This window comes from Anopheles bellator, chromosome 2, assembly GCF_943735745.2.
Source record: "Anopheles bellator chromosome 2, idAnoBellAS_SP24_06.2, whole genome shotgun sequence".
Classification (NCBI taxonomy): domain Eukaryota; kingdom Metazoa; phylum Arthropoda; class Insecta; order Diptera; family Culicidae; genus Anopheles; species Anopheles bellator.
The window spans coordinates 8426117-8449601 of record NC_071286.1 but is presented as its reverse complement, the minus strand read 5'-3'; the positions used below and the strand labels follow the sequence as shown (position 1 = coordinate 8449601).

The following is a 23485-nucleotide window of genomic DNA, read 5'->3' as shown; positions in this document are numbered from 1 at the left end:
GGCCCGTTTTATGATCTTTTAAATCTTCTGTGTGTGGTTATGTGTGGCGACACCGATTGTTGCGGTCCCGGCACCGCCGGTTGTTAAAGTGAACCTTCGCCGGAGATTGCTATCGCGCGAAACTCACCACCAACAACATGCCCGTAAGTTAGGGCCGACGACGACCTAAATACAAATGGACTGTAGCGAAGCCAGTGGCGGATCAGCTCAGTAGTAGAGTTGTCGAAAGTATTTATGATCCCAGTTTTTCCGACACAATAACAAACCATGCGCTATCGCGTCGAAATCCGCCCGAGAGTCGGACCCGGGCCAGGGGTCGGCTGATTAAATCGTGGAGAAAAATCGCTGTTGTTTTCGCTGCCAATTCGATGCTCCTTTATGTGCGTGGAGCCAGCCATTTTAAAAGTAGTAGCCTTTGTTTGCCAACTTTTGCCCGTGAACGACTTGTTTGGTTCGATTTGATGCTCCTTTGTGGGTCTTCCCAGACCTTCGCGGATCCCTCTCGGATCTCTGGACTTTCTCAAAAGTCAGGCACATCGAGCTCAGCAACAGCTCAATCGGACCAAACTTTGGCCTTGGATTATGTGCCCCGGGTGTGCGGATTGTTTTACCGGCTCAGCGGGTTCGTGGCAAATTTTCTACATTCTTCGTTTCACTTTCGCCTTCCCCCCCCGGGGACGATTCTAGCACGTGTCGTGTGTCACTTTCCGATCTTTTTTGCGTATTCATTGCTCCAGTCCTTGCCGCAAGGAATGTGGCCGGCGACGGTCCCGCACGTCGGCTCGTCATACGCCACGCCAGCGAATCAATTCAATCAAGCCGACGGGGTGGTCACGGAGGGACGGAAGACGCACTGGGGGACGGTCGATAAAATGATGATGAGTTCATAAAGCATTATCGATGTTCGGCATCGCATCAGGAGCGTAATTTTTTGTCGCTCCTCCGTCACTCGTGTGCCGTGGAGGAGCCACCTGTTCCGTCGGAATGCATCACAGGCTCGGGGTTCGCCGGTGGCGACGACCGTGCCAAAGGGGGCAACCGTCGGCAGCCATACACATGCTGCCACACACGCTGGGCCCTGCAGCAGCCTTCTAGTTTCGGGCGGGCGGCAATGATGATGGCGTCGCCGAAGGGAGTTATGACGCTCCTGGCTGGCGCAAGGAGCAATTTATGTTCCTCCAGGGCCAGCCCGAGCGCTGGGCCAGGCTCGATGATTCCATTTAAAACAAGAAGAAAGGATTCACGCTGAAGCTGGTGCTTGTTAGCTCCCGGGGCAGATGGGCACGATGGCGCTGATGCTGATGATGATGATCGAGGAATGCTTTCGGTATGCGGCAGCGGCGTTAGAATGCGGTTGGCGAAGGGACTCAGACCCCCGGTGGGGCTGTGGGGACAGGGCACAGGGTGCCGAAATGAACACGTTCGCCAAATGGAACGCAGAAAGGACTTTCGACGGCGGCATCGGGTTGGAATTTTCCGAGAAAGCTAAAGGTTGAGCGAATGCGTGGCGCTGAGAGCTGTAGGTGCTGAAAATCATGTGGATTGTCGGAAACATGCGTCAAAATTTCACTTTCACTATCTGGCCGACAACTAAACGCTGGCGGTGGCCGTGGCAGGGATGGTGTTTCAAAAGAAAGGGCACTACGGCCAAGTAGAGGCGAGTGGGTGAAATGTGTAAACAGACTTTGAGTGGACGAATGCAGCTGCTTAGCGTAGGTGTTGCTTCCAACTTTAAAGTTCTTGTCTCTTTGAACGATAGGATAAGCTCCTTTCTTAGCCCGAACTGAAGTGCTTCTTGGTAGATTAAGTGGTGCAGTGGGGTTTTGAGTTGGAATTGGACTTACTTACATCAGACAACTTTTCGAAAGTGCGTAGTGCCGAACCTGAGATGCCACATTGTCACTGGTTCACGCGTTAAGTTGTATCCATTATTTATGGGTCCGTACTCAGTCCGAGATCAATCATAATTACATTCACCACCGACAAACGGGGCGCCTCTCTAAAATGGTCATCGTGGGCAAATGCTTCTGATTTCCCAGAGGTCCACCGTCCCCGGTTTGTAGGGGCTTGCCGATCTAGCACCGTCCGTGGCCGGTTGGATTTATTAAAATTTACACTTCATTAATACTTACGACCGCTTATAAATGATGGAAATATCTCTACGAACGAACCGGCCGAACGCCCAATTGGAACGTTGCGACTGCGAACCGACCGACCGACCGACCGACCGACCGACGACCACGTAGATCAAGACTGCCAGCGGGACTGTCTTCCAAGGACATTAGAAGGGACCTAAATGGGATGCTTGAGTTGCAAAAGGAATCCCTCAGGTGCCCGAGCGATTTGCATGAATTTATGAACTATGAATTTATACGATCTTTCGATTCGCCCGTTTTATGAATATAAACTGCACCGTCTGTGGCGAGGGTCGCCAAAAGGATGTTACCGGGCCGGGACGGGATGAGGGCCAGGATACTGGAGTGTCTTGACTACCGTGGCGATTCTCTTCCTGTACATCATCGGAATTAACAGCCCGTGGTCAGCTGGTGGTTTGCTGGTTGGTAGCAGATTCCAGCGTGCATTTCAGGCATCGTTACGATTACTAAAGGGCTATTGATGAGCCACTTGATCTGACATCTGGTTCTAAGCTCTGGTTCCTGCACAAACTTGGACAAGAAGCGAAGGATTGACGAGGTCCTGCGTGATGAAGTGATAAATTGCCAGTTATTTTCGAACCGTGTCCAATCAAGCTCCTTCGTTTGCATGGTGCACGGTGGATTGTATCTTCAAACGATTCGAGTCCCATAATAGAAAATATTGATTTCAAATAAATATACTACAACCGATCCTTTTATAAGATTTGACAAGTACACATATAAAGTACTGTGGACAAAATCGTATGCCCCTTTTGACCTGCTTCATTTAACTTATGTAAGAGGTCCCAACGAGCCGCTTGAACTTTCTCGTCCTTGGGAAGAATTTTGCGGTAATTGATTCATATTTAAGATTCACCTTGGAGAAGCTTTCGGATAGAACAATGGAATGATAAATGGAACGTAGAACATCTGCCCTTGCTCTCAAAGCCTCTGGCTCTTTCTCTTGGATGTAGGCCTTGAGCGTTGCTTTCCGGTTTTGTAGTGAGGTTTTACTTTTGCGCATTGTAATTAGTTACTCCTCGTTCGTGATGGAAACTGCCACGGATCGCGATGCTGCAGAATGAAAACTAAAGAGAAGAACCGGCACACTTTAAGGGCTGACTCCGGTTACGTTCTGGCATCAGCGGTAGCCTGAGGGCTCAAACATCGAGCGTTAGATGGTGGGAATGGTGGGAATTATTCAACTCCCTAGGCCCGGTGGTGTCACTGGCAGCAGCTGTTGTGCGAGAAACCGGAAAAACTAAGGCTTGTTTGCTATCAGACATGATGCAACTGAAATTTCAGTGAACAACCAAAAGTAGATTATTGTTTTATCAAGCTTCAAAAACGTAATGTAGAGCAGCAAATTATTAGTACGAGACTGCCAAATATTCCGAGAGACTGTCGGATATCCTTTTCAAGTACCGCTTGACAGTTAATTTACACTGGCAGCCTTTATGGGCTGGCAGGTAATTTGATTGGTAGTAGAATTCTCTCTGTAACAAGACACTTTGGCGGAACATTTGATGGGTTTCGTTTCGCCAAACAATTCGCCATTCTTTCGTTTTGAATATGGCTTGGAAACATTTCAATTTGTGCGGACGAACACGGTTAAATTGCAATCTTTCACGACATTTAATAAATTGTTTGCCGTCGCTGGGTGCGGGATTAACCATCGGTTGGTGTCGTACCTTGGCGCTTTAATTGCCCATTACACGCGGACGCACGGGGCCCTTAATGAGTGTTTTGTTCTGCCCGTTACCGGGACTTTCTCCGGAAGGTACCGGAACAGTGGCCGGACGCTCTGACACCTGCGATCATCGGTCCGGGCACATTTGCTAGGGCCCGGCGCGGCACTAATCCTTCGAAATGGCCGATGCGCATCAGCGCATTCAAAACCCCTCATCGACCGTAACGGGAAGTTAATCTTTATTGTCATTCGAAGGTTTGTGTTTGTTCTTCTTCTTTTGGGGGGTTTCTTTTCTCGTTTCCGGTTCCGTTCCGTGCCGAACAAAAACAATTGCCAAAGGGTCACGGTGAAGGTCCCGTTTTGGACAATAACGACGGTCGAATGGGTGTGTCAGGAGACGACAGGCGAAAAACACTCCGGCATGTAGAGAGAGAGAGAGAGCGTTCATTAGAATTTATTTCCGAAGGAAGCCGAAGCACACGGAACAACTCGCCTCCGATCCGGCTAATGATTTTGTTCCGGAGCCCCGGGTCGGGTTTTGTGGTCATAATTTAATGCAACCCTTGCTTCGTTCTCGCACATATCTCTTCCCCCCTGTCTGGGTTTCTCTGTTCCTCTCTGTGGGTCTCAAGAGACACTCATTGGATTCAATTAACAGATCGTTTTGGGCCGTCGCCGGCCGGGGCGTGAATCTTTCTGCGCCCGAGCGATCCCTCGGAGGCGAAATAAAAATATGTCACAAAGGGTTTAATGGCAAAGCCGGAGGCTGGCCACTGGTAAGAAACCCGGATTAATAGGACCTCCGAAACTCCGGTGCAGCGGACCAAAGGGCCACCGTAAGAGCCTCACCGGAGCAACAGCACACCATTAGTAGTGGCGGGAAAATCACGAAGTACCGTAGCGTAATCTAGCATGATGCTGACGGCCGGCTTGTCGCACGGTTTACGATATGTCCGGCCGTTGGCCGTGCGCTGTGGCCGGTTCGGAACCGGTTCGATCCACCGACGCCGTCGCCCGGAAGGACAAGTTTTCAGTCACGTAATGGTACGCGACAGCGATGACGCTTCTACGCGACAGCGACTCACGCGGCTGGCGAACGCCAACAACCGATGGCCCCAATGGGAGCTTGGCCCCGCTGTCGAGCCTCGGTCGTGTCTACAAGGAACCGTTTCAAATCTCTGGCCCCGAAAAATCCTACCCCGAACGAACCGTCCGACGACGCGGACGCGTCTAGCAGTGGACAATAAAATTATGGTCCCCGACATCTCGGCTGTATGTGTGTGTCGTGGATCAGCTTCCCTCCTGCCTCCTGGAACCCGGTCTGACGTCTGACTCGCGCGTCGAGCACTCTGACATGGTCACCGAACGAAAACAAAACCGGTGTCGGGGAATTGGTCCGTTGGGGAAAAAGGTGGACGTAAAACATCGGACCCCGGAGCGGGCAACGGAAGCATCATCATTACGGAGGCGGTGCATGGTTATGACGCCCGGCGACCAACCCGGCCCCGGATCCGGATCCGGGTCCGCCGGGTAAACCGGAAACAAAAAATCACATTTGCCAAAAAACTTTTGCCGCCAGGTAGCGGCGACTGGCGTGAAAATGGACGCCATTTACACGGTCCGAATGTTGACCGAATACGGCGGGGGGTGGAGGGCGGTAAATGGGGGGTCAGGGGACGACAAAATGGCGCTCCCGGGTGCGTGCGAATGGCCCCCCAGGGGGGGGTTGGAACAATAACGTCGGGACGGACGACTTTTCTCGCGGTTCGCCGGGAGCGAGTGTTGATGGTGCTGGTGCCTTACTTAATTATTTCCCCCGGAATAAAAACGTATCAACTCGTGGGCAACGGCGTGGGATCGAACAATATGGACCTGAAACACGTCTTCTAGTTCAAGCTAATGCCACCAGCGGGGGGTGAGTGGGTATTTTGAGGAACAGACCGTACGGTTAACGGCTCATTTCTGCCACAAGACTGCTGATCGAAGATTTCGGCAAATTCCGGCACCCATAAAGCACCCACGAATCCCACGTGTTCTTGGATTCGGGAATCCCGTTTGCCGTTTGCGCGTGGAACCCCGAACCCCGTACCCCGTTACGGTCTAGGTGAGCATATTTTTACGTGTCATAAAAAAAGGGATGAAAATTACGGTGCAAAATGGCCCAAAAATGGTTGCAAATGCGCTACGGGATCGATCGGCTCGTTTTATTGATCCAATAAAACATTTATTATCACGACGCTTGGCGAATGGCCACGCAATCGGCACGTTACCTGAATGAACCCATTCACGGTATGTTAAATTTTATTGGCAGCGCGATCGGAATTCATTCTTCTCCGCGCATTACTTTATGCTCAATTAGCTTCCAGTTTGAAACTTTGTCAATTTGAAATGGCACCCCATCATATCACGCGCTCAAAGCGATACCGATGCCGATTCACGTCAAACAATCGGCAATCGAAACAACGGAAGGGCAATCCAATTTGCATTCCCCCTGCGCAGGACCCCCAGAAACCCTGGCACCTCGGGGCTCTTTCGGAATGTTAAACGATGCTCTTTACCGACCGCAGACCAGTGCACTGCAGTCGATGATGAACGTTATAGCTCGAGCCACCTTTCCGTGTGATCCGTGCGCTTGATTACGTCCCTTAATAAAAATCTCGCATAAATCACGCCGGGCGGCCGCTTGTTTGCTGCCCGCCCGCTGATGTGCATAATTTATGGGAAAACTTTCACCGACCGGGTACGCCGATACACTCTGTTCCGGCAAATAATTCGGCCACTTCGTTGTTTCGTTTGCCACGCTTCATTACCGCAAGCAAGCGGCACGGTTGAAGCGGCACGTTGGTTAATTTTTCCTTCCATTCCTTTCCGGCAAAGTTGAGCCGCCACCGAATGAGCCACAAATTGAACGGCGGCAACCGGCAGTGCCGAAGCGGGCTCAACAGGCGAGCGGGAGAGCGAAAAAAAAACGGGACCGAGCAAAACATGCAGCAGGCCCAAGGAGAACTTTTTCGGCCGGCACGGCACGGACCGGACGAAATGCTATCGAACACGGGCCGCAGGAAGTTTTGTTGTGGTTCGGTTTGGGTGCACCCGTACGCCCACGTGCGGGAGCATGAATCATAATTTTGGAGCAAGTGAGTGACTTTTCTTACCCTACGCGTCAAACAGCGGTTTCGGTGGTCTTGGCAATATACCGAGTTTCCGGCGAACCGGAGAATGTTGCGTGGATGAGTAAGGTGAACTCCGGGAACCGGGCAGTGCACCGGCGGAAGAGTTGGTTTACGTCATAAAACAATCCTAGTATTGATCTTTCTAAAATAGACTGTAACAAGAATCTTTTGAAAGCGTTCGAAATCATCCCGTCACAATTAGACGACATCCCGATTGTGTGCTCAAATCCGAACCACCCCAAGGAACCGTATCAGGTCCCGGAGTTTGTCCGTGTGCTAGCGAGGGCCCGCGGCTCTTAGGACTAGGACCTTCGGCTGGTGAGCGCGGCAAATGCAACCGGCCACACGATAAAGTTCACTGGCGCACGTGTTCCGTTCGTTGGCAGATACAACAAATTATAATCAAATTATGATTGGCTTCTTCATTAGAATTATGCATTCATGCAGCGGGCGGGCGGGATTGAAGGGACGTCGTCGGGTGGGCCGGCTTTGGGGTTATCCAATTATGCGATTTGACCGGCGCGATGAGTGCTGCGTTTAGTGGGCGCTGTTTTGGGAGCGGTTTGCAAATTAGATGGCCACTGGGAATTGGCGGAATTGGCATTTGTCATTTCGCTTCAAGCGTGATATCTGTACCGTGTCGTACGGCTGCTGTTGGCAGGTTTGTGACCGCGAGGTAGTCCGAGCGGTTTTATTACTTGTCTCCTGTGTCAGTGGACCTTGTGGGCTGCAGGCCTAAACGAAACGTGGCCCAATTTCGAGTCTTAAGTGAGCCGTTGTTTTGTTTTGGTTGAATGAATGAACCATTTGGCCAATTTGGGCTCTCTTTTGGTGTCCTGCCGGAGGAAAGTAAATTCTTTTCCTCTCTTAATGTATCTTTTCTTTTCTAGAAACTTCTCATCAGAGCGTCAAAAATATAATTCATTAAACGAAAGATGAAACGTGCCGTAATTAATCGTCAGTCGCTATGCCTTCAGAATCGAGCAAACCGTTGCAAATAAGCTGCTTAGGAATTACGGCCAAACAAAAGTACGTAGTACTCGGCAAGGCTCCGAAAATGCGTACAAATCAGCGTCAGCGTTGGGAAGAAGTTGGATGTTCCGGTATAATGAGCGCCACAAACAAAACGTGTTCCCGAGCCGTAATCCACGTCTTAATCTGTGCCTTCTTTGCATTCAGGTAGAGAGAGCCACATGGAGCTATTTTGAGCCGATCCGACTATCGGAACCTGCCCGTTTGGTTAGGGTATCATGACAAAGTCCCACTCACCGAAACAAAAAACATGTTTTATGCGCTAAGAGAAAATCATTCTGTGCTGCTCGATATAAAAGCATTTTCGCACACGGCACAGGAAAGAAGCCGTTTTCTCACCCGCCGGTATTGGAATGGATTACTGAATGGGGTTTATGTGCCCGTGCCGGTGACGGGCAACGAGTGGCGAGTTCAATAGTAACAACTATCCTTGCGCTAATGACGGGAAACGGTACCGTTTTCCCGTCGGCCAGGGCGACCCGGTAGTCGCTGAAAGGCCCCGAAGAGCACTTGTGATAATTAAAGAGTCGCCCCGAGTGGCAGACACTGAGCGCCGAAGGGTCGTGGATGCTTTTGGCTACGGTCCAAGCCGGTCCAAGCCGGGCTCGTCAAGCGTCGAAAGAGTGCTCGTCCGGGATGCTTTATGCTTCCTGTTTCCGCCCAACGGGCGGGGCGGTCGCACGGAGCAGTGAGCTCACCACCGTCACCGGATGGCCACCGGGTGCCTGCTGGGCCGATCGCCGAGATCGAAATCAAAACCCATCGTTCCCAGCGCGCCGGTGCACGCTGGTGCTTGGTGCTGGAAATTATTGGCCACCGGGACACAGATATTACAGATCGACCAAGAGCTCCAGGCGTGGTGTATAATTGAAGCTGTTAATTATATTTGCTCCATCACCGGGCACCGGGGCTGGGAGTTTTCTGCGGGGATCGGCGATACGGACGCCATTACAAAGACGCGCCATCGATAACTGTGGCAATAAAGTGTCCGGTTTCGCAGTGCGAGGAATCGGTGCGCGTGTAACGGCACATGTATCATCAATGATTTTAAATGGATTTTATTTGTTTTTTACTCTTTTTACTGCGAGACTTAATGATGATGCCACGCGCGCTCCTTGTAATGGGAGTCAACATTGTTGCCGGCTGTAATTTATTGTCAACATTTCATCCCATTCGAGAACACACAGCTAACGCCACTGGAAGTATGCAATTCGCTCGACTCGCCGTCGGATGTAATTCACTTTCATCGTAATGGATTCGAGATGACAGTACTTTTATTTCGGCGTGTTTTGGGAAACGGGCCGCGCACACGGTGCGACACCGTAGTGAACTAGCAGTTTCGGATGATTTCATTAACACAACATGATTCGGCAACATTCATCATTAATTTACATCCATCAGCAGAATGTGCGTGAATTATTTATGCACACCGCGCAGCAAGACAAACAACAAATCTCTGTGTGCCGGTGATATGAGTGAGTACCGGGTGGCTACATAATTCATTCGCCTGCACCGGGCCATCTCCCGGCATCAAAGGCTGGCTGGGGATGTCTCAGGCATGCAGCGATTGGATTATGTAACGGACGGTGAAACGAACGGTTTCCGGCGAAATATTTGTCTCACCAACCGGAAGCTGATCACCGCTGCCGCCGCCGCCGCCCGTCCCTTATTTTAGGTAATTCGGTGCCGTTTCCAAAAGTGTAAACCGCCGGTGCGCTGGAAATGAGGTATCTTTACGACACGGCTAGCCAAACACGGGAGAATGGCCGGTCCCAAGCGGGCACCGACATAGTGGCACAGTAAAGAATTCTAGTACACGCGGTGAGCTCCTAGTGAGCGAGTGAGATGAGTGCGCTCACTGTTTTTCTCCGTTAGCGTGCTGAATCTCGCCGTCGGCTCGCGTGAGCGGGCTCACGTTCGTGAGTCGGAGCTGAGAGATGAGCTTTCCCGAACGCTGCACGATACGCCGGCGTGCCGTTCGCCGAAGCACGCGTCGTCGTGCCGGTGCTTTCGGATGCTGGAGCTGTACGACCCGGCGGATGCTGCTGGAGCCACCACACAGCTTCCGTCAGTTCTTCGAGATCCGTTCGACAGGCCGGACGCGCGGTTTTCCCTTCGGACAGCGAATCGGTGCGGTGTTCGCACTCTGTGGTGTGAGTTGTTGAGCTTGGCAACAAGCTTCGCGGTTCTTCTTTTTTCGTCCTCGCAGTTTCGCCTACTTGCCTACGTTACGCGTTGCCGATCGCAACAGGCTGGGCATCGAGCGAGCGGGCGAGCGAGTGAGAAAGAGCGAGTGAGTGCGACAGTGAGACCGTACAGAGTGGCCCGGGCAAGTGGGCTGCTGCTGCTGTGCCGCCGCCAGCGTGCGTGCGCGCCGTGGCCAAGTGTTTGCGTGCGTGCGCGTCTTTGTGTGGGTTGGAGCAGTGCCCGGGGAGCCTTTTCGGTGGTGTGCGAGAACACGTGCGTGAACGAAAGTTTGACGTTCGGCGGTTGTTTTTGTTTCACTCTCTTCACTTGTGGCCGAGTTTCGTCCTTCGACTTCGACTGTGTTTGCAATTACTTACAACCCCGCAGGTGCGTTGGTGGTGGCCTTTGCCAGGCCCACAAGGTACAAGTGCTGGCCGCTGCCTTCTCCGAAAGCCCGTGACTTTTTCCCTGGTTTTATTTTAGCATTAGGCTTACAAAACACTTTTGTTACGAATCAACCAGTGTGCAGAGCCACAAATTATTGCGCAAGTTATCTGGAACAAGATTACGGAGCACTAAACTCATTGATGCTTCTTGTAAAGGAGCTCTGTAAATGGCGCCCGATAAAGGGTGATAAAAGGAACTCGATTCAATCAGCGGTCCGGAAGTGTCGCTAAACGACGGAAGCGTTTGCTGTCCGGAACGGAGTTGGCAAACGAGATCGAAACGGCACCCAACTATCGCCACCATTGCCCCATTACGGACTACCGATACGTGAAAACCGAAAATGGATTGAATCAGCGCGCTGCCGGCCGGCCGAGATTCTCCGCCATTTCTTGGGACGCGCCGGTAGGACACTATCCCATTACTTATATTCCCTTTCTACGCGGCTGCATAATCGATTTTTCGTCCCATGTTCGTGTGCGGGAGGGGGCCCAGATTGATTTGATTCGTTTTACTATCTGTGGCCGTCTTCACGATTCTCGGTTCACGATTTGCAAAATCGGAAGGCAAGAAAAGCAAAAAAAAAGAAAGCTACTACGCAGATACCGAAAAGTTCTTCTAGCCAAGGAATCAATTCCGTAGTCCCTGGCCGTAGTGTGTTCAGTCGAGCGTACCGAGCGATGGAGAGGTTTAAAATTGATTTAGTAATTCAACCGCCTCCGGCAGTCGGTTCGCCGCTTCGGTAGCGACGACCGACCGGTGTGTGGTGTGTGGCTGAAGGTGCGCCTCTTACGATCGGGCCGGATGTGACGATATTTGACATCATTTCCATTCGTTTCCATGTGAGTGCTAGCCCCGGAGCCAGCTGTTTGCTACGCCCGAACCAGCGACAGCAGTGATATGTTTTGTTAGTGTTTCCTTATTCATTCATTTTAATCATCAAACCAGCACCTCGGTGGCAACGTGGTATTCGGTCGCTTGTTTGGCGCTTCGGTAATTACGCCCGGAGTCGGTACCAGTGCCCCGGGAGCTGGGGGTTGGCGTAATGAATCGAAAATAATGATACACCATGTGCCGATCGGCCAAAACTGTGCGACTGGAAGCTCGTCACCTGCGAAACATTTGCCTTCGCCTCCACCAATCCTTCACTGACTAACCACCAGGCGGCTCCATTTACGCCTACGGATGGCCGCCATCCGTTCGCCGCCATACCGTACAGCGCCCGGGGGCGGTGCAAAATGAAATTAAATTGCTCCTTTTCCCACCCGAAGGCTATCGTTAACGAATTTTCCGTTGGGGGCGCCGACACTCGAGGCCGGAGCGCACCGTTCCCGGAAGATGGTGGAATGTTTCGAATGAGCTGAATTTGTAACGAGGTTGATCGAAGTCGAATTAATTTGTTTTCATTATATAAAAATAAATTACTTGCAGTCTTGTAAGCGTCCGGGGGCCATCCCTTCCAGATGGTCGCTTTTGGCATCCAGCGGGTGGAACATTAATCATGTTTTGACCAGTTTGTCGACCACTCGTGTACCGTCATCGGGATGTGTTGGGAATGGGTCGAATCGTGTCGTTTCATTTGCATACAGCACTCATCTACTCTGCACCCTACGAACCCTGCCAGGCTACCGAAGCAGAGTGAGGAGTGTGGTCCCATCGACCAATTTCCATTTTGATCCCGAAACACCCTTATAACGGCCCTCTCGGGCACCTGTGTGTGTTTTTTTTTTCGACCGAAACCCATAGAAACACCGGCACCGAAATGGGCGCCCCGAAGCTGAAGTGACTGTTTCGGGTAGCCCCTTTTCCCCGGGGGACGAGATTATAAGTAGTGCGGCGCTTTTGATTTGTCCCTTTGTGTCCTTCCGTTAAGCTCCCGCAAAATATGCCGAGCTTATGGCAATTTTACGGCACATTTTACGCTGAAAAGCGACCGACAGAAAGATGGCAGTGCTGGGTCGGCCTTAGCATATCGACCCGGGGACGAACTTCACGCCGACAGCTGGACGCGTCGAAGTGTCGAGGTCCTGGGCGGCACGATCGCAGATTGTAATTTATTACCGACGCAGATGACTCATTGTGCCGGGGGGTTTTAGCCACGATTGCCGGGCCATTCTCATGGAAATGTAATTAAATTAATATCCTTGGCGGTGTCGGCTTGAGGCATTGCAATGCCATTCCATGCCGGTCCAGAGAAAGTTGTGCCAGATTTATATTCTCACCTTTCGTCAATGCCGCCATCGGAGCGAGCTGGCGGCCCTACGGCGTTGCAAGCGCAAACCGCAATAAGAATTTTACTATTCAATAGCAAAAACGGTTTCGTCCGGACCATTGTGCTCGGGGCTATGTGCAGGGGGAATGCTTTTCCGGCAGCTTCGTTGGCCCAGAAGTGAACAGACTGCAATTAACCAAGGCGAAGTCAGGGTTTGATAGTCCAGTGAGTTGCCAGTGAAACGCAAGGATTTGGCTTGCGCTGTTATCCTTTTCCGAGCGATTCGAAACTTTTAATGGCCATCGCCGAAAGAAACGCAATTGAACGCAATTGATTGACTCCATTCCATTTACGTGTAACGAATTTCCGTTGAAAGCCGTTGAGTTGTGTACAATTAGTGTTGTGTTTTGAGTTTTGCTTCTCCTGTTTCGGTAACATAATTTTCTGCAGTAATGGTGAACAAACAAATGCTGGACCACCAACGAACCATAAACAATGCTGAACCATACACCGATAAACCCACGGCTTTGCAACGGCACATTTCCCTTGGTCCGTTATCGCACAGGACAGGAAATTAGCCACCCCGTTTGGATTGGCCTTTGCCCGGTTTTGGGCAACCCCGGAAAGGAACGGACCGGACGGAACAAAGAAGGGATCACCGGGGCATTTAATTGTGCCATAATGTTGCACCTAATCCGCCCCGTTCGTTGGTTCCGATGAAAAATGGCTGGTCACTAGTTTGAGCGCCATTTGTATCCATCATTCACACCCTCGGCCCATTCGACGGGCTTCGGTCCGGAACTGACGATGGTACAAAAACTGCACGACAGTGTGAACATAATGTTTGGCGAGAGATAAACTACGCCCCGGCGTCGTCGGACGCTGATACAATGGGGAACGGCCGCGTTGGTAATGTTTGCTGCCGAGGCTAATCTTAAGTAAAGAGATAAAATCAGCTAATTCACAAACCTGCCATCGTCCTGACAGTCGTCAAACGGGGGCACTAAACGGGGCCACAGGTTTTTGGGTGGCATATAATTTTCCAAACCTGTGCCACTCCCGGAACCATTGAGTCCTGGTATTGTTTCATCCGGAAATGGGTTCACCTTCGGAGCGGTGGTTGGCCGGGAAGGTTGCCGCCTTTTTTGGCTCCCCGAAAGCGTGGCACCGGAAATGCGCGCCACGCTGGGAACGGAAACGGTAATAATGGAACGCCTAGGGAAACCTCGGAAAAGCACTCAACAATGGGCCCCAAAGCGGTGGGCCGATTAAGTCCCTTCTTTACAGCCAACACCATTCCAACCCGGAACGCCACGCCACACGGATGCGCGCGAAGTACGGTGTTGCCGTTGGTGAACCGGAACAACAACGTTCGATGGAGAGAAATTGGTTTCGAGTGTTTTTGGGAACGAAATACGATTATTTCTTCTGCCGCGGATTCCACTAATTGGCGCCACTAAAGTGTCGGAATTATGGAATTTTTTTTGCGAACAGTTTAAGCGTTGTTATCTGATTGCTTATATTTTCTTCTCGGCGGGGAGTTTTAGTATAAAAGCCAAAGAATTGAGCCTTGATCGATATCATTGCCCTTCCCCAATGCAGCATATTTTTAGCGTTCGAATTAGAGTGTAACCTTTTTTATAACAAAATGTGCCCGAATCGTGCCCGATTGAAAGAAGATGGCGCCCATCAACAATAATGCTGTCACCCGAGGCGCCAGCTGACGGGCCATTCCGGTGAACAAAAGCAAAATTCAAATGAGCGAATCGACGAACTCGGAATAATTGATTACAGACGCGTGTAAAATATCCACGCGCAATACGTTTCTTACTTTGCGTTCTCCTTTGCGTGGTGAGTCTTTTAATTAAATTTGAGCAACAAAAAATCGCATTCGGTTTCCCGGCCGGCGAGGAATATTTGTGCGCCGTTCACTCTTTGACTTTCAATCAAATTTTCTTGAGCGCCCAAAGTGCAAAGATCAACCGCGTTGCGGACTCAAGACGGTCCGGCACTCTGTGCGGGCCGAAAGGGGATTCATAATTTATTTAGCGATTAACATTAATGTTGCGCAAATTAATCACAAGCAGCGGAAGCCTTCCTCCACCTGATGGCGCTTGAGCTGTGGCTCTTCATTTCCATTACCGCGGGACAGCACGGTGGCACTTTGGCCCCGGGGGCGGCTTGTTGATATTTGCCGACCAATGAGCGGCCGTCGCGCTGTGCTGTTGATGATGGAAGCGAATTTCAAAGCTGATTAATATTTTTGTGATGAATTGATGGCCGACACTGACAGCGCCCCCCGGGGCCCCGAGGATTTTCCGGCCGTTCCGCACGCGGATGGCGATAAAGATTGGTACGGCGACCATTCGGCGACTGGGAGCTGGGTCAATAAGCCTGCCTTACAATCTTCTTACAATGCGTCGTGTTAGGAGCAAACCGCTTGAATTGCCCTCTAAAACACGCACTGTCGCCCGGCTCTGGCGGCGTGGCCGGCTTGTTTCGATACCGATTTGCCCGGACGCGATGAAAAAGGGGTTCATTTTGCTCAACGAGGTGAGCTTCAGCTTCCTTGTGGTTTGTAGAGTTCCGTCACTTTGATCCTACCGATCCGTAAGTCCCGTTGGCGGCATCAAACGGTCGGAAAACCCCTCTTCTTTCGGCAGCGCCAGGTGTGTTTCGGGCTTGTGGTCGGCCCGGTTTCTTCTCGCATGCCCACGGCGCACACCGCCGGATGGGAAAATTAAATGATAAACATGGAAGAAAAACGTTCGGGTTTGCGCATTTTTTCGCCCGTGGTTGACATATCTCAATCATGCCGGTTCAGCGTTTTTGATGGCTCTGGCTCGACTGTGCTCTGGCGTGGTGTCCCGAACCGAACCGAAATCACAGTTTTTTGGGTGCGTTTGTGGCACGTACACATAGCGCGCCCGGTGCGAAGCAAGTTCCGCTCGACCGAGAAGCTTTTTCTCGCAAGAAAAGGATACTCGGCCAGTGGTAGTGGGTGGCCGCGGGGACTACACCGGGATCGATTGTTGTGTCGGTGTCGGAGCGGACGTGGGATTTCTAATCTGACATGAAAGTAACGAAAATCCAATCACTAAGACCGAGAGTTTGGTGTGCCTTGGCTCTGCCTGTGGTTGTGGCGGCTTTTGATACCTCGGTGCTTGCTGTTTGCAACTTTGCTGGGCTGGGAATCGATATTTTCTTTGAATTAATATGTGTATTGCCATCAGGATGGCTACTCTGCGACGTTCTTTCGGCTTTCCTGGACAATGTTTAATGTGGTTCCTTCCGCTTAGCAAAGACTTAACTCCGAACTTCCAACCACCACGCTAAGGGCGGTGAAAGGAAATGCTTTTATCGTGCTCCCGTTTCCCGAAACTGCCAAAGAATGAATATTTAGAAGCTCATAAGCGTGCCTGCTAATATGTAAAAAAGGACGCATTGAAAAGCGGCTGAAAGTGAGTGCCAAAACATTCGTCCCATCTTCGCGTGAACTATGGAAGATCAAAGCGACACCGAAGACGGTGACGGTACCGCCGGGCTTGGGGTGAGTTGACCGACAGCCAGGGAACAGCAAGCAACAAACAGATACCCTAAAGCAAATTGAATCAGTTATGCAAATACCGTCACGCGCTTCTCATCGCTGTCTGTCACCGCTCGTTGGAGATTTCTGGGTTCTTTTCTTCGCCACGACATGGCCGTCTTGTAAGACTCGCGTAAGGACATGCCTTGTGAGACAGTGCCACTGTGAGTATGGACAGCTGGTTCACCGTTCGGTGCGGCCAAGTGTGCCTTTCAAGTATTTGTCTATCATTCTTCCGACTCAAACATTTTGCCAAATGATTGGAAAAATTTTCCGGGAAATCACTACAACGTTGCACGGGGCTCCCATTTGCTGGTAAAGAAATTGTTTTACTTTACCACCATCCCTAAGGAAGGTGCGTTGGGACGAAAGGTGCCCCAACGGTGGCCGAGATGGTAATTTAATATATTTCTAAACGTCAAAAGAAGACAGACCGGTGGCCGGTTGGCATTCAAGAGGGAAGGAAAGCACCAAAAAAGCATTAAAGCAAAATGAGTCACGCGGCGAGACGGAAACAAAGTGCGCCTGAAAGCGTGTAAAGCGCACGGTTGTATTGAAGAGAGAGTATCAAAATTCAGAGCGTAGTCAACAACAACAACAATAAAGAAAAAATGGAGTCTAAGCGTTGCCAGAAAACGGTGCCCTTGCGTGGAGCGCGCGAGATGATTGACGCGAACGTGAAGCGCAATGGTAATGGGAGACTTTGCTCCGACAGCATTTTAATACCCGACACCATCCCGGAGGGAGTGTAATGGTATTTATTTATGTGCCACCTGGGAGAGGCGTAAAGTTAATGGTGTGCGTTAGGATAATTTAATGGAAGGCACTTTTGAAGCCACGCAAAGGATCGCGGCCCGTGGTGCCGCACTGCCGCGGCTTCAAATAGCAATCGATCACAACCGATTGCTGTGGGTCCATAATGGCCATCGAGTTGCTGGCATTGGTTAAATGAATTTCACTAAAAACAGGAGTAATTTATCGTTGCTACATCGCCGTTTCCTTAAAACGTTGCCGCTAATTGCCAGGATTGATCGTTTCGGTGCAAAGATTGGGGCACTCTTCTATCGATGGTTCATTGGACGCTTGCCTTGGTCATGGTGCTAATGATGCAGCAAAAGCGAAACGGGAACCCCCAAAAGTGCTGAAACAATGCTGGTTGTGTGATAATTAGAATAATTTACCACACGTGCAATAATCGGCATCGGACGACAAATTAAATGTGTTGTAATGTTTGGCTTTATTCTCTCTCTCTCTCTCTCTCTCGGGTCGGATCAAAACGATGAACATAAAAAGCATAAAATGGTGGACCACAATCAGCCCACGATTGACAAAGTATCGGCAGTAAATGTTTCACGTTCATCACGTCCGGCCGCCCATTGTTCGGTCGGCACTGCGGGGAACATGTGTCTTGACATAATTATGCTTCACTAAGCACGGTTCACAGTGTCGTCACCGGATTCGGCTCACCCTTCGGACCGGCACGATCACACTCGGTTCGGTACGCCGGGTTTGAAAGCCCAGGCGGCCAGGGTCCACGTTTGGGGAAATTAGTTGGCCAATTGTCAGCACGGTACGGCCTCGTGACATGAGGTGTCAAATGGTGAGCAAAATGTTCGGCAGCTGTTGAAGCCACCGCCACTCGATCCGGGCTGTCCGGTGCAGAGCTGACCAGTAAGGCGAAGGCGACAATGGCCCACGGCGGCCACTTGCGTCGAGGAAGCAGCCGGAAATCACCATCAAAACGAGGGCAAGTAGGTGGCATTTCCTGGTGGTGCTGCTGCTGACAGCGCAGTGAGACGTCTGAAGGCACACGGCAGATTGCAGCTCGGCAGCACAGCGGGAAGCAAATGGGCCAAGGACCGAGCGGGCGGCCGGAGAGTTTGATTATTGGATTTTTTTGTCACCAGAATAATTATCTCGAGTGCTGAAACACGAATCAGGCGACAGGGTCTCGGTGGGCCATCGAACTTGTCGTCGCCGGGTGCGTCGGCACGTGTATGTGATGGTTCATGATTCCGCAGTGGATAGCGGGGGTTTAGGCAGGGCGTCGACACACGACAGGGAAGTTATTAAAAGCCGTCGTGCTGTGGTTTTCATTAGAAGGAGCCTACGAGGTTTTTGGGACAAGTTTGTTCATCTCTTCAGGCGGCGAAGGCTCGGCCATGGCCTCGGAGCGATACTACGCCATTTTTGTCGAAACAAAACTCGATTTATTTAACTCATTTTCCAGACGACATGTCCCCAAAGGCTCTGGATAGCGTCCCGTTCATCGGAATGTGAAGTGACTGGTGGAAAATTAGATTTCCGGTGTGCCAACCGGTTTACCGAATGTGGTGCAAATTGACCTGTACTCGATTAGGAGTAAATATTTTTATGGCTCTTCGGGAGGTGTTAGGAAGGTGCTTTTGAATTTATATTTAAGCTCGGTAGGATGTAGGATGGAAACAAGCCGACGACCTTTTTTTCCATCAATGCGGCTCTGGTGTCCATGGCTTTGACTTCAATCTTTTCTGATATCTTTTTCTTATCTTTTCCATTTCAGTTTATAGTATTAGGTGTTTGAATTAATTCCTTTCGTTTTACAATAGGTGACATTTCTCACTAAATATAACACATATTTTTTATTAAATATGTGTTTGATAGCTACTATCATTGCGCATCTAACGCGGTATAGATTGTTTGTTCAAAGTGTTAACAACACCTGTTTTGAGCATTTCACTATGTCAAGTTTCGTTCTTGATAAAGCGTTTTTGCGGGGAGTACTTTTTCATTACTGCTTGCACGGCACAAACAAGGGATTCTTGTACCGAATCGTCACTGGTGATGAAAAGGGGAGTTATTATAAGAATCCCAAACCCAAAAAGCCCTGGACACACCCTGGCGAACCAGGTCTATAGCAACCAAAGCGAATTTTTCACTTTTCAACGGTTATGATGTGCATATAGTGGGATTTGAAAGGTGTGGTGTACTTTGCGCTTTTAAAACCTAATGAAATTATTGAATGACAATTCCATCAACAACAATAAATGCATTTGAAGCAATGCTTTGGCCATAAAAAGACGAGAATGGGATAAAAGACATGATAGGCTGATTTTTCAAAATTACAAAACTCGACCCCACATCTCAAAACCGGTCAAAACATATCTCGAAAAGGTCGGTTGGGAACTGTTACCCTCCCCGCATTATTCACCAGATGTTGCTCTTTCGGAATAGTATTTGTTCCGTTACATGAGTGACGATTTGGCAGCACAACGGGTCACTTATTATAAACGTATTGAAAAAAGGACCTCTGAGGGGATCGTTGATAAAGATAAGAAGTTCCATTGACACAGAACCGAAGAACTACCTAAAAGATGGCAGAAAGTAGTAGCCAACGACGGACTACACTTTCATTGAGGTAGTCATGCGTGTTGTTGCTGTAGCTAGGTCACAAATGTTGAATAAAAACGAAAAGAATTAATTTAAACACCTAATATATTATTATTATTATTTAGAACGGTCAGCTGCACAGTTGATTCACTGTCAGGATTCCAACTGACGTCTTTTGGATAGAAACCGATAAATCGTTGCAACGCAGACGGATTATCTACTGTTGAGCCACAGGATACATTTTGTTTGCCGCGTTCGTGTCTCGGGAATGTAAACAACGGAACATTCCTAGACAGGGATTTTAGTGAAGTCAAGTAAAACGCCCTTTAAAATATAGAATGCCATCAGCCATCGGTGACATTAGTTGCATAAGCGAAAACAAGAGTCATTAGCAAGCGAACGCACCAATTTCCGGACCGAAGCTTAAAAAACAACCGGCAACAAAATAACCAGGCAAACCCGGGCCAGGCGCACCGAAAACCACAAACTCCACAGCTGGATTGATTGTGGTTGTGTCATTTGGTGTCCTTAGTCAAACCAAACTCCCCCATGCCCGCCCGTGGTGTCCGTCACGCTACGGTAGTGGGAAACTGAGGACGGTCAACGGCGTTCATCCTTGGCGACTCTCTCTCGCTTTCTATGTGTGTGTGGGGAAAAAACACAACTTTCTCTAAAACATCAAGTCCCCGCTCGAGAGACTGACCGAGTTCTACACGAAACAAAATTAATTAGCCCATCCTTTTTCTCAGCCCACAGAGAGAGAGAGAGAGAGCGCGCGCGAACGAGAGAGAGAGAGATGGCCAGTGGGGCCCTCTTAAGGGGCAAATAGGGTGAAATTTTCAAAAAGTAAGACAATGCCCAGTGGGAAGACCGGTTGCCGGGCGGACGGACGGACGAGAGTTTTGTTGGAGCAAAATTTACGGAAATGGCTGACATCCGGCAATGATGGAGTGCCGGGTGGGCTGGGCTGGGTCGGATGAAAGGATGCGACCGCCATCGGTCCACGTCGCCGGACTTTGTTGTGGGACCGCCGTGGGTCCGGTTTGCTGGTGTTTTTGTTAATTTTGTGACCATATGCGAAGCGGCTGGGCACGGGACTTTGGGGTTCGGAATGTAAAAACTCACGGCGAGGCAGGGACCCACACGGGTATGTGGCCCTATGTTTTTGCCATGTCTCGCACCGTAACCATCAAGCAGCATTTTGTGGCTTTACGACAGATTAATTTGTTTCGCTGTCTCTCGCTCTCCCGTGCGGTCGTTCTCTGTACCTTTAAGTAAGTTCTGCTGCTGCAGAAAGGATAATTAGAGCCGTAATTACGCGCTGCGTTGCCCGAGCCGAAGCGATGGGTTTCAAGTTAAAATATTCGTTGGTGTCGAGTTGGGTTGAAATTTGTGCCAGAATAATTGTGTGTCTTCTATTGCCTCTAACATCGGATACATAGTTGTAACGCACACGAAGAAGCTTTGGCTACGTTAGCACCATGCCTAAGTAGGGTAACGGGCACGATACAAATATGAGAACATTACATATTGGATTTGGTATGAGAGACTTTAGCTGTTTATTCGCTGAGCTCTGTTTTTTTACTATACGAGGTGTGTTTAAAAACAATGTTGCAGGTCTTATTCCTTATTGGCCGTGCTACCTTGTGGTAACAACTCATGATGCACCACACACTTGCTATCGAAGAATACTGCAAGCAAAGCTTTCACATTCGATCAAACTTGGCTCTTCGTCGTTCACATCTTCTGGGCCCTCTGAGAACATTTGAATGCATTCGATTTGAGTCATAATAGCTGCACCATAAGCCTCATTCAACAGCCGTTGAATCAACACATGTCCAAGCAAAACAGTAGTCAAAAATTGACTGATTACTCAAAATGACCGAACTTTTCACCATAAGTGAGTGACATGAGCAGCAACATAACGTCACAAAAAATAGAGTACACGTAACCCGTGTAAATTCAAAATGTTGTTCAAAAGTCTTCCCAACCCGATGATCATCTTCTGAAACGGTGCCATTTATATGGAGATTGCATAGAAACACAAGAACTGACAAACTTACGTTAAATTTCAAGCTCTCCGAGTGTATCAGTATTGGCCACTTTATTGCAATTCTCTGTAGATAACTTCAACTACCTATTGGAATAACACTTAATTGACATTTTAATGCCCATTTGCTTCCCCAAAACTTGCTGAACAGTGTCATACCTCAGCATGAATTCGTTGAATTTTCCGCGTCAAACTCCCCGAAGGTCCGGCCACCAGGTGCTGGAAAATGCGAAAACTCTGCCCCCGTTTCCTTTTTCAATCAATGCATCGCCACGGGGCGAACAACATTGCAATCCCCTGCTCACCTGAGGTGTCGACTCGAAGACATCCGGATCGGTCCGCTGCGTGTGTATGTGTCGAGGAGACGCGGATAAGAATCGAGGAGATAAAACCGCAATGATATTCCCTCCCGGAGGACACCCGCTGTCGTGCCCGGTGGTGCCGTGATGAAATGCTGCCTCCTGGCGACCCGGACACTGCTGGCTCCACCAGGATAACTCATTTATAGCGGAAGAGGGAAAATCATTTTCCCTCGTTCGCACCCAGCGGCGGCGGCGGTGGCCCAGAATGGCAAGACAAGGCACAGATACTTGATAGAGTTCTGTTCCGGATGATCAGCGGTGGTTGCAACGGTTCACCGGCCGCCACCGTGGATCGCTCGGTTTGCCACGGGCGGGACCGTTTTTTCATCGACACCACACGCCACACTGCCCTCAACACTGCGGTTTCCGGTTCCGCATTCCCTTCGTGCCCTTAATTCATTCCCTGGAAGCGGACCTCAGCGTGTGACAGCGCTCGACTTGGCCGCATTTTAACCGTTCAAGCGGAAATTCCACCGATAGACGGTAAATCCTCACGGGACCGGGACTAGGACACCCCGGCCACTGGGTGGCGCTGCATCGACACATCGAACCCACGCAGCGCTGCCGGCTGGTCGGTGTTGGTGGGTTTAAAATTGATATAAATTGAAAATTGCTATTTTATACCTTTCCAATCCCCGGGCAGGACGACGAAGATGCACTCAGCCTAGCCAGGGGCCGGCCAGCAGCCGGGTGTGGCGGGGCCCGTTACGTGCGATTTGTTGTACACTGAAACAGGATAACGCACAGCCCGGGCACCACCATCTGGTGCCGGCGTCGCGGGATAGGGTTTCTTGCCTGTGCCCGGGTGGGCCGCGTGATTGATGAGGTTTTCCCCGTAGGACGCCGGGGCCCGCGCTGAGGGCTAATAGCTCCACATGACGGACGGTCGGATCCTTTGGGCGCGCGCGCCGCCAGTACATTGTCAGTACATGCACTTCATGCGCTGGGTCACAAAGCTTGCCGTCATGTGCAGCCCGGCACCGGCGCCATTGATGGGCGTGAAAATGGAAACTCATTATGCGATCCACTTTACTTTGCGCTGGACTGTGCTGGGCCGCCCCACGTCGATGTCCAGCGAACGGATGAAATAATCAAACCAACATTGTAGCGTTGCTTACTTTCAATCACGCTCCACGCTGCTCAACGACTAAACGAATGCCGTGCGGCGTATCCTTCGATCTTTCGGTTATTATCGAATCAGAATTGTTTATCGCCCAAAAATTGTGCACGCACGCAAATGCTGCT

The 23485-nt window shown here is 50.2% G+C and overlaps 1 protein-coding gene across 1 annotated transcript in view; it reads left to right on the top strand.

Moving 5' to 3' along the window:
* The first annotated feature begins 1286 nt into the window (after positions 1-1286).
* The window catches only part of LOC131212377 (uncharacterized), a 48373-nt gene continuing 26174 nt past the window's right edge, over positions 1287-23485 (top strand). Inside the window, exon 1 of the mRNA XM_058206218.1 lies at positions 1287-1327. Coding sequence (XP_058062201.1) covers positions 1287-1327 — 41 coding nt within the window. The remainder of the gene's footprint in view (positions 1328-23485) is intronic.